Source organism: Bison bison, unplaced genomic scaffold (genome assembly GCF_000754665.1).
Source record: "Bison bison bison isolate TAMUID 2011002044 unplaced genomic scaffold, Bison_UMD1.0 scf7180017864260, whole genome shotgun sequence".
Taxonomy (NCBI): Eukaryota; Metazoa; Chordata; class Mammalia; order Artiodactyla; family Bovidae; genus Bison; species Bison bison.
Window position 1 is genome coordinate 1981267 of NW_011494832.1, and position 12363 is coordinate 1993629.

The 12363-nt window shown below is 37.1% G+C and overlaps 1 protein-coding gene across 1 annotated transcript in view; it reads right to left on the reverse strand.

Annotated features, from left to right (window-relative positions):
• MAGI2 (membrane associated guanylate kinase, WW and PDZ domain containing 2) overlaps positions 1 to 12363 on the reverse strand; it is a 1467824-nt gene that overhangs the window by 534505 nt on the left and 920956 nt on the right. Inside the window, 1 exon segment of the mRNA XM_010848097.1 lies at positions 7811 to 8026. Coding sequence (XP_010846399.1) covers positions 7811 to 8026 — 216 coding nt within the window.

Sequence of the window (12363 nt, forward strand, 5' to 3'; positions counted from 1 at the left end):
CAAGGTGTATATGTACCACAGCTTTCTTATCCATTCATCTGCTGATGGACATCTAGGTTGCTTCCATGTCCTGGCTATTATAAACAGTGCTGCGATGAACATTGGGGTACACGTGTCACTTTCCCTTCTGGTTTCCTCAGTGTGTATGCCCAGCAGTGGGATTGCTGGATCATAAGGCAGTTCTATTTCCAGTTTTTTAAGGAATCTCCACACTGTTCTCCATAGTGGCTGTACTAATTTGCATTCCCACCAACAGTGTAAGAGGGTTCCCTTTTCTCCACACCCTCTCCAGCATTTATTATTTGTAGACTTTTGGATCGCAGCCATTCTGACTGGTGTGAAATGGTACCTCATAGTGGTTTTGATTTGCATTAACTGACAAACAACTAATCTCAAAAATATACAAGCAACTCCTACAGCTCAACTCCAGAAAAATAAATGACCCAATCAAAAAATGGGCCAAAGATCTAAATAGACATTTCTCCAAAGAAGACATACAGATGGCTAACAAACACTTGAAAAGATGTTCAACATCACTCTTTATTATAAGAATGCATCTTTTAAAATATACTACTTTCTTTTGTTCAAACAACTTTTGAAGAAATGTAAGATCATGAATCCTCATATCTTTCAAACTTAGAAACTGCATGTTGAAGACACTGAACAGTGGAAAATGAGCATAAAATAAATATAATCACGTTGATATAGTGAAGCTTTGACATTCTCAAGAGGTTTGGTTGACTGGAAAAATAAATATTTACCAAGAATTTGAAATAACTAATGATATATACTAATCACTAACACAGGCAAACAAAAAAGTAGACATAATCCTTGTGCTGGTAACATTTACAATTTATGAGGGAATGACAGACATGCACATTATGAAAAGTTACCTACAAGGTCCAGGCTAACCAGTATCTCCTAAATGAATGAGAAGTGTAAGCTGGACTTCAGTAATTCAGAAATGGACAGTCTCAGGTTTTCATTATGAGAGTCAACAAATGATTACCAGAGAATATAAACATTTGATTGAATTGTGAATAGAATAGTAAGTTGGAATGTGGGAAAGGCTTGTCAGATAGGTGAAGGTGTTTTCTGAGTATGAGATGCAGATGAGAGAAGACAGCAGGGGAACCAAAGATAACAGGTGTTGCAGTCAACTGTGGGAGGACCTAGGCAGTTGTCCAAAGAATTTGAAGTACTAGAAACAGAAGCTCATCCAAGTTTTGAGAAGGATATGTAACCAAATGGTGGTTCAAAATCTTTTAATTGATTGAAGAGTAACAGGGAAATTGACAGGAATGGAGACTATAGGAAAGGAGGTCAGTTAGGTGACATGCTAAGTGCATGCTAAGTCCCTTCAGTTGTGTCAGACTCTTTGCGACACCATGGACTAGGCTCCTCTGTCTATGAAATTCTCCAGGCGAAAAGACTGGAGTGAGTTGCCATTTCTTCTCCAGGGGATCTTCCCAACCCAGAGACTGAATTCATGTCTCTTATATCTCCTGAACTGGCAGGCGGGTTCTTTACCACTAGTGCCACCTGGGAAGCCCAAGTTAGGCGACTGTGTTCCCCAAACGAGGGGATAAGGCACTGATCTAAGGAAGGCTAAGGAAGGCATAGATAAAAGCTAAAGGCCCAGTGATCTTATTATTATTTTTTTAATCTAATAATGCATATCCAGCAGGCAGGAGAAAAGTAACAGACTCTGAACTATCTGGGTGAGAGGCAGATTTAGAGAAAACCGGTAAGATGCTTTGTGAGTTGGCTTGCTTGTTTGTTTTTTAGGAGGAGTTTAAAGTGGAATGCTGCATTTAAGTTGCTGAAGCAATACTTGGGGAGGGAGGTGTGTGTAGTCCATGGGCAGTAGTTAGAAATATGGCCCTGGAACACAAGGGAGAAATGAAAGCTGCAGATAAATCTAAGTATTTGAAGCCACAGGGCTGAACATCACCTCTACCAAGATAAAGATGTTTGAACATAAGGTGAGGTTGATGGCAAGGGAAGGTTTCCTGAGCATATGAATTTTAAATAGCATTTTAAAGAGAAATTCTCCTAGATGATATAAGGATGTATCATCCTTGCAAGCATTAGAGCTAATGTCACTTCCATGAACTTTCTGAAGGACAAATATAACGGAATACAATGTAGATGGAGTACACTGAACTACAGGACTGTGATTTACCTTACAGAAGTCAGAAGTCACTTTGTCCTCAGCGTAGTTAACAACACAGGGAAATATGGTGGAAAAGGACGAGTTCAGGTTTCCCTGGGTTCAGAGTTCAACTCTGCTATCATTACCTTAATAAAGCACTTTAAGGTAAATTTGAGCATCTCATTTCTTAAGCAAATATACTGTGATTATGGGACTAGAGATAACATATATCCCATATAGCTTGTACATAGTATGCATTCACTAAAGGAAACTTGTCATTATTTATTTTATTTTTGCAATGTTTATTACTTACAAGGATAAAACTACATTTCTAAGGGTAGAACTACACTGATTTCCATTACCAAAGTGACATATATCAGAAAAAGAAACATTTCTGTAATGTAATTTTGAATAAATAGAGGGAAACTAGAATAAAATAAATATTCATGTATGTGAATATTCATTGATGTTAGTAAAACTTAATTGACTGATTACCTATTTAAAAGTGGTCATTGACTTTATATACATATGGTATGAAAGCAAAAGAAATATAATTCTACAAACTACATTTCAAAGGAGTAAAGATCAAGACAATGAATAATAGGGGTAAACTGAGGACTCTAAAACCTTTATTTCCGCAGTGAAAACAGTTCACTTTGGTGAAGTATATAAGGGGTTAAAGACTAGTAGGTTTGGTACTTAGTTGCTGTTGCTGTTGTTTAGTCACTAAGTCATGTCTAAATCTTTGCCACCCCGTGGACTGTAGCCTGCCAGGCTCCTCTGGATCCCCTGGAGGAGGAAATGGCAATCCACTCCAGTATGCTTGCTGGGATAATCCCATAGTTAGAGGAGCCTGGAAGGCTACAGTTCATGGGACCTGCAAAGAGTCAGACACACATATATAAAGAATATTATATATATATAAAACTAGAAATATTTTATATCCAGAGAAGGAAATGAGTTGCCTTTTACATGATTTACAGAAATGAATAAAAAATAAGAAGCACTAAGTAGGTAAAAACTTTTAATTCCTTCTTTAAAGATGTACAAGTAAAATAGTGGTCATATTGCAGAGAAGAAGCCAATTCTGACTCCATGTTGGAATTGTTTGACTTGCTTTGCATTGCTTTTGTTATTATAATCATACAGAATGATCTGTCTCAGAGAATACTGCTCCTCTGCCTGACTGTTTAAAGTGTCTTTGTTCAACCCCGTCCACCTGTGAATGGCAGGAAGGAAGAAATTAACACATCCCCTGCCTGAGGCTTGTCATTCTGGGAGATGTTTGCAATATTTCCCATAACAACTGTAAATATCTATGCACCCAACATAGGAGCACCTCAATACATAAGACAAACATTAACAGACATAAAAGGAGAAATTGGCAGTAACACAATAATAGTAGGAGACTTTAACTCACACTCACACCAATGAACAGATCATCAAAACAGAAAATTAATAAGAAAACACAAAAGAAATAAAAGAAATCCAGATTGGAAAAGAAGAAGTAAAGCACTCACTGTTTGTGGATGACATGATACTGCACATAGAAAACCCTAAAGATAGTATCAGAAAAGTAACAAGAGCTAATCAATGAATTTAGCAAAGTTGCAGGATACAAAATCAATACACAGAAATCACTTGCATTTCTATATACTAACAATGAAAAATCAGAAAGAGCAATTAAGGACTCAATCCCATTCACCATGGCAACTAAAAGAATAAAACATCTAGGAATAAACTTACCTAAGGAGACAAAAGTACTGTACACAGAAAATTATAAGACATTAATGAAAGAAATCAAAGGTGACATAAACAGATGGAGAGATATTCCATGTTCCTGAAGAATCAATATTCTGAAAATGACTGTACCACCAAATGCAACCTACAGATCAAATGCGATCCCTATCAAATCACCAATGGCATTTTTCACAGAAATAGAACAAAAAATTTCACAACTCATATGGACACAAAAGACTCTGAATATCCAAAGCAGCCTTGAGAAAGAAGAATGGAGCTGGAAGAATCAACCTTCCTGACTTCATATTGTACTACAAAGCTACAGTCATCAAGACAGTATGGTACTGGCACATAAACAGAAATATAGACCAACGAAACAATTAATGGCCTTTTTGCTTTGCTTCCTCACCTCCCCCTTCTCTGGTCTATAAAAGAGCCTGGTGTTCAGATCCTAGTAAGATGGTTATTTTGAGGTGCTAGCCTGCTATCTTCTCAGTCATCTGGCTTTCAGAATAAAGTTGTTTTTCTTGCCTCAACACCTAGTCTCTCAGATTCATTGGCCTGTCCTGTGGCAAGCAGAGTGAGCTTGGACTTGGTAATAGGCGTGTGTTTACAGATTGTTAAGAAATGTATTTGTTCTTCTATTTGGTAATATTAACATAAGATTCAGGATAGTACAGCAGCTAAGAGTATTGGTTCTGGATCCAGATTTCCTATATATGAATTCCAGTTACAGGGCAAGTTATTTAACTGTAGTGTACCTCAGTCTTCATCTGTAAAACAGCATTTAACTAATAAGACTATAAGATAATTAAATGAACTGATACATACAATGAGGTTAAGGAGCTCCTAGCACATGATAAGATCCAAAAGAAATTAATTATTTAATATTATTTATTACCATTATTATCAATTTTACTTATAATGGAATAAAGTTACCTCAGTAAACTTTCTCCTTTTCCAAATGTATCTCATTAATTATATTATTTATGCTCTATACTGAGGTCTGATATTAATTACTATTATAGGCTCCTACAGGGCAGTGTTAACTAAAATGTAAGCAACAATTTTCTCAACATTATTTGAAGTGTCCTGAATCCAATGAATGTATATGGGGAGAAGACAAAGGCACAACAAAGACCCTGTGCTGGAAAAAATGTGATGAGGGTCTAATGGTGAAGAGTTGGTGAGGTTCAAATGGTGATGAGATTCAAATGGTAAATGTATATACGAGGGGGGCAAAGAAGTTTTATCTTAAAATCCCTGTTGAAACTTTTTATCTTAAAAACTCTCTTGGATAAACATAAAGAAAAACAGAGACCCTTCAAAAATGGGACTTGGCAAAGGATTTCTAATAAAGGATGATGAAACAACTTTCTGGTTTGGGGCTGTTTTCTCCTACCTTTCAAGTCCCATAATAAGAAAGAAAAAGTAGTATAAGACCACTGCTATACCAGGTTCACAGAGGAACTGTCTGTGGCATCTGTTGACTACTCAGATATCCTGAAGCTGGCCTGCATAGTTGTTCTCTGTTATTTTCAGGCTCAGATGTCCAAAGACAGTTACAAGGCTAGTGTTAGTTAAGAAGAGTTCAAATCAGTCCATTTTACCTGGAGCCTTAAAAACATCCTAGTCATAAAAAGCAAAACAAAATATTTCTCATGTCTAAGGTATGAATAAAAGGGGATGGCGCTTTCCAGATTCACTATGCCCTCAAGTTAAAATAAATTTCTAGTCTGAGAATTTGTATGTCAAGAATGTTTCATTTGATTTGCCCTAAACAGAATATAAATGGAACAGAAATCAATGATTTGGGCCTTATCAAGGCCATATATTTAACATTTTTATCTATAAGGTTTTAATCAGTAAGAAATCCTATAACTGCTCTTTGACATCCAACTCCTGCTTCTTTTGTGATTATTTTCTTCCACTTAGCTGAATTGTTGTGCTTTTCGTATCAAAGTTCAACTAAGGAAACTATGTCTTATCAACTTAATTTAAATCCACTACATGATGAAAAGTAAATATTTTGACAGAAACATTTCAGAATCAAAAATCAAAAGAGATGGTATCTAAGTACTTGAAAATTATCAGATCATTTACAGTAAATAAATTACATTATGTACCTAAACTGATTTTTAGCATTTGTACCCAGAAATCAATGATTGCTGGGGTCAGAGAATAATTTTTTAACCAATATATTAATAGAGGAAGCTATCCTCATACATTAACCAAAATGAAACCATTTTCTAAGGTTTTATACCTTGATTGACACATATTGAATGTTTGGTCTCCTTATATTTAATGAAGAACATTTATACAGGTATTATGGAAAATGAAGGTAAAATTAGGCTTATGAAACTTTTCTTTGATAAAAAATAATTAGGCATGAAAATTCAAATAATATGTTGCTATAGGAGCAGTATGCTGCTGCTGCTAAGTCGCTTCAGTCGTGTCCGACTCTGTGCGACCCCGTAGACGGCAGCCCACCAGGCTCCCCCGTCCCTGGGATTCTCCAGGCAAGAACACTGGAGTGGGTTGCCATTTCCTTCTCCTAGAAGCAGCATAGTGATAAGTAAAAAGTATAGACATCAAAGTAGTTGTAGGAAATATCTTAAGAATAATGTTTGCAAGATACATGTATTAACATTGTTTTCAATGGTTTTAACACAGCTCTTAGACTTTCAATGCCCATTAAAATAATGATATGCCATTATTAACAAATAAATAAGTAAAACAAAACTTTAGAAACTTTTTCCAAGATTACAGGCAAAGAGAATGTCATAGTTTAGTTTTGGTTATTATGAATAAGATTATGAAAAATCTATACTATAAATAAATTTTTGTACTACATTAGCAACAAGCATAAGGAAATTGCAAATGCCTACCTTGCACAAACACACTTTATATCTGTCTAATACTTTTTATATAAGGATATGACAGATGATAAATTAAAGGGATAATATCTTTCCCTTGTTCAAGGTAATTGCCTTCATGATATCAATTGTGAAGATGCTTTCTCCAAATTGCCAGATTGTGTGATAAAGGTGGAAGGATAAATACATGGGCATTTTGTAACTTCAGTTATTCTGTGGACTGTATTTATTGACGTTGTTAACTAAATCACATGACACAATTTCTATTCACAGAGCTGAAAGTATAGTAAGGTTTATAAGGATAACTATATCTAATTAATATCTAATATTAACTAACAAAAAATATTTCACAATGTGACACAGTCGTATTCATGACTTATAACACCTTCTAAGATTTAAACCACTCACTGAAAGTGAAAGTCTCTCAGTCATGTCCAACTCTTTGGGACACAGTCCCTGGAATTCTCCAGGCCAGAATACTGGAGTGGGTAGCCTTTCCCTTCTCCAGGGGATCTTCCCAACCCAGCAATTGAACCCAGGTCTCCTGCAGTGGAGGTGGATTCTTTACCAGCTGAGCTATCAGGGAAGCCCCAAACTACTCACCATATTGCCACTAAAATTGTATGAGTAAAACCAGAAATAGAGGAAGTTGAATAAACTGCGAGATACACCAAAATTTAAACTAATAAATTCAGACACAAGAATCATATCCTTCCCATTTGATATCATAATCCTCTCCTGGAAGATAACTGTAAACATTATATATATACACACACACACACACATATATATACATATATATATACACATACATATGTACATATACACACAGACACACACACATGCATACATACACACCTGAAAATAAATGTGAAAAAATATATATGAATGAACTATATATATTGTCAGTAATGCCTAACGCGGCTCCCATCGGGAGCCGCGTTAGGCATTACTGAAAATATGTTTGAACACAGATATAATATATATTCAGCTATTTCCAGAAGAACTGATGAACCTATGACAAACGTAAATGACTAACCTGGTGTCACTACTACTCCATTTCCATTGACCACAGGCCTCTCTTCCTCTTCCTCCTCAGGAGGCTCTATGCTTGCTTTCTCCATGTTGCTCACTGATTTATTCCTCTTTCGTTTTCCTTCAGCGCTTGGAGTGGCTCCAGGAAGTATCTGGTCTGTTACATTTAATAATAATGGTGCTGGTTCTGCTGGAGGCTTTGGGGTACCGTAGTAATTGTCTGCAAACAATAAAAAGCATTATGAAGTTAAGCATTTCTCCTACCGATGTGCATAATTTGTAAAGAATGGAAATTTTATTAACAAATGTGGATCCTAGTTTGTATACATAATATATATATATTATATACCTACAAATATATCATTTTATAGCCTTTTATGTTTTTAATACATGAATTTGTTTCTTCTTTTGTATTGGGCTTTAATGCTTAAGGAAAGATACAGATCTATCTTTATTTCACCTTAATTCCAAATAAAATATAGTCTTACTTATTGATATGGCACACAGCAATTTCAAATTAATCAAAAGTTTGATAACAAGTTTTTCTTATAAATTTTTTAAGAATAATTATTTCTGAATAAGACTATGGGTAACTTTTTTTTTTAAAGCAAATCTCACAACATTCTGCAAAGGCACAAACACACTGTGCTTTTCTCCAGCTTTCAAAGGGCTCTGGCTGTTGTCTTTGATGTGCACAGCATCCTGCCCAGAGCTGTATCTCCCTGCCATTTTAGTCGTTCCCATGACTGCTGACAGTGGGCCTGCTGCTCTAATCGTTCTTCAGATTACCACAGCTCTTTTTCCCACAGTTCCATGATCTCAGCTACAGAATCATTTGTTTCTCTCATCAGCCTGCGAAACTTGTTAAAGAGGAGACTAATTCCTGTGTATCTCTGTAATAAGAGCCTGGCAAATAGCAGGCATGGTATATGAGCTTACTACGTGAATATCCATATATATTCAAGGCAAATTACTTTCCAAAAAATACTTTAATTTTTTGATTGGCAAAAAAATATAGTGGTGTTTTTTAAAAAGATCAGTGTTATACTTTCAGCATCAACTTCAAATCCATTATTGTGTTTTCAATTAATTGAATAGTTTATGAACACCGTTGCTCATTCATTTATTGGAGTCTTTATTTAGCATTGACTATGAACCCAAGCACTCCAGTATACCTCTGAGAGAAAATGATGACTACAATGCAATCCTTGTCTTCCAGATGCTCAAGGGTCTAGGCACATTTGATAGTAAGCAGACAAGCATTAAAACAGGAAATAGGATTAAGCACTCAAACAAGGAGACACAGAGAGGAAAACCCATCTCACTACCTGCAGAGGCCACTGAAGGTAACTGGGAAGACAGTGTGGTGTGAAAGAAACAATTCTTAAGTAGAAGTGACGGGGTCTAGATGTGTAGTTTCTATGTAACTACAATTCAAGTAACTCAGTAAGGCTCACTCTCTTCATCTATACATTGGGAATGGCAATACTTGTTAAAATCACCTGTATTGTGAACTGCAAACAACTAAAACATACTCTAGTTAAATTAAAAATGATAAGGATGAGAAGATGTGAGATGGCTACTTGAGGCAAGAGACTGGAAAATCTTGGGGAAAAAGGAAGAAACAAAGAAGTTCTGTCTGGACACCCAGGCTTTGTGTGCTGGCCCTGGACTCTGAAGCCTAGCAGATCCCACTACCTCAGACTCAACCCTCAGTGGCAGCCACCCTGGTGGGGATGAACTTAAACTCTTCTTAGAGGCTCTGAGCTTATTCATTTCCAGGGAAACGTTCAGGAAAGGGCATCTCATTGGCTGAATCACAGGCACAAGACAGCCCCTGAGCTGCTGAGGAGGACTGCCCTCCTTAGATTTCATGGGGGAGTCTAGAGCCCTATTTTCATCCATTGTATATCATGGTTCTCCCTGAGACAGGAAGGGCTTTGAGATGGTGGACAGGCAGAAAATACAAACCTTCACTACATGTGCCCAACTGGGTTGTTGTGACGATGAAGTAAGGATGTATGAGGAAGAGCTTCATAAACTGTGAAACTGCCCATTTTAACGGCAGTGTAAACTTCAGGCTGGCATGAAGTGAGTGATGGTTCTGGAGGCCAGCCATGCCACTGACACTGTTGCCCATTTTCACAGATATTCACAGTTGTAAGAACAATACCAGAAAAAAAATTATCACATGAAGTGGTTCTTAAACATGTAGAACTTTTAAACAGAAGTCTGCAAAGTGGATGTTACGTATTTTGCTAAAGGTTGCTTTCTAATTTGATTTAGAGCATTTCAAATGAATCAGACCTTTGAATGCACTCGCCAAATTCTGAGCAAACAAAAACTGTTAGTTGTTCCTAGAAGTCTATGAACTATTACTATATTACAGCACCCAAAAGACCTAGCAGAGTTCTTAGTATATTGCTGTGTTTCCCACAGAATCATAACACTTAACTTATTATGTAATAAATATAATGTAAATTAGTAAATAGTCCTGCATGTTCCAATAAGCAGTACAATTTTAAGCAGTGTTCTGACTTTTTAGTGCTTCCAAATATATATAGTACTAAGAAAAGTGAGTTTGCATAGGCTCCAGGAGTTGGTGAGGGACAGGAAGCCTGGCGTGCTGCAGTCCATGCGGTCACAAAGAGTCAGAGATGACTGAGTGATTGAACTGAACTTAAGAAAAGTAAGTGTTACTTGCTCAATTGTGATCAACTTTTTGAGATCCCATGGACTATAGCCCTCACCAAGCTCCTCTGTCCATGGAATTCTCCAGGAAAGAATACTGGAGTGGGTAGTCATTCCCTTCTCCAGGGGATCTTCCCAACCAGGGATTGAAAACAGTTCTCCTGCATTGCAGGCGATTCTTTACTGTCTGAGCAACCACTGAAAGATGAGCCCCCCAGGTCACTAGGTATCTAATATGCTACTGGGGAAGAGTGGAGAAGTAGCTCCAGGGAGAATGAAGAGGCTGAGCCAAAGTAGATATGATGCCTAGTTGTGGATGTAGTGGTGAAAGTAAAGTCTGATACTGTAAAGAAAAATACTGCATAGGTACCTGGAATGTTAGGTCCATTAATCAAGGTAAATTGGTGGTCAAAGAAGAGATGGCAAGAGTGAACATCGAGGGAAAAAACAGAGTGAACATTGACATTTTAGGAATCAGTGAACTAAAATCGACAGGAATGGGAGAATATAATTCAGATGACCATTATATCTACTACTGTGGGCAAGAATCCCTTAGAAGAAATGGAGTAGCCATCATGGTCAACAAAAGAGTCCAAAATGCAGTACTTGGGTGCAATCTCAAAAATGACAATGATCTTGGTTCCTTTGCAAGGAAAACCACTCAGCACCACAAGTAATCCAAGTTTATGCCCAACCACTAGTGCCAAAAGAGCTGAATTCAGCTGAACGGTTCTTTGCAGACCCACAAGGCCTTCTAGAACGAACATCAAAAAAAGATGCCCTTTTCATCATAACAGAGTGGAATGCAAAAGTAGGAAGCCAAGAGATAAATGGGATAACATGCAAGTTTGGCCTTGGGGTACAAAATAAAGCAGGGTAAAGCTAACAGAGCCTTGCTAAGATAGCAAACACCCTCTTCCGAAAACATAAGAGACGATTCTACACATGGACATCACCAGATGGTCAATACTAAAATCAGACTGATTATATCCTTTGCAGCCAAAGATGGAGAAGCTCTGAATAGTCAGTAAAAACAAGACCTGGAGCTGACTGTGACTCAGATCATGAACTCCTTATTGCAAAATTCAGACTTAAATTGAAGAAAATAGGGAAAGCCACTAGGCCATTGAGGGGTTGACCTAAATCAAATCTCTTATGATTATACAGTGGAAGTGACAGATTCAAGGGATTAGATCTGACAGAGTGCCTGAAGAACAATGGATAGAGATGTGTAACACTGCACAGGAGGCAGTGACCAAAATCATCCCCAAGAAAAAGAAATGTAACAAGGCAAGATGGTTGTCTGAGGAGGCCTTACAAATAGCTGAAGAAAGAAGTGAAAGGAATAGGAGAAGGAAAAAATATACCCAACTTAATGCAGAGTTCCCAAGAATAGCAAGGAGAGATAAGAAGCCTTCTTAAGGGAACAATGCAAAGAAATAGAGAAAATAGTAGAAAGGGAAAGACTAGAGATCTCTTCAAGAAAATTAGAGATAACAAGGGAACATTTCATTCAAAGATGGGCACAATAAAAGACAGAAATAAGTTAGGACATAACAGAAATACAAGAGATTAAGAAGTGATGCCAAGAATACACAGAACTGTATGAAAAAGGTCTTAATGATATAGATAAACACAATGGTGTGGTTATTCACCTAGCACCAGACATCCTGGAGTGTGTAGTCAAGTTGGCCTTAGGAGGCATCACTATGAATAAAGCTAGTGGAGGTGATGGAATTCCAGCTGAGCTACTTCAAATCCTAAAAGATGATGCTGTGAAAGTGCTACACTCACTATGCCAGCACATTTGGAAAACTCAGCAGTGGATACAGGACTGGAAAAGGTCAGTTTTCATTCCAATCCCAA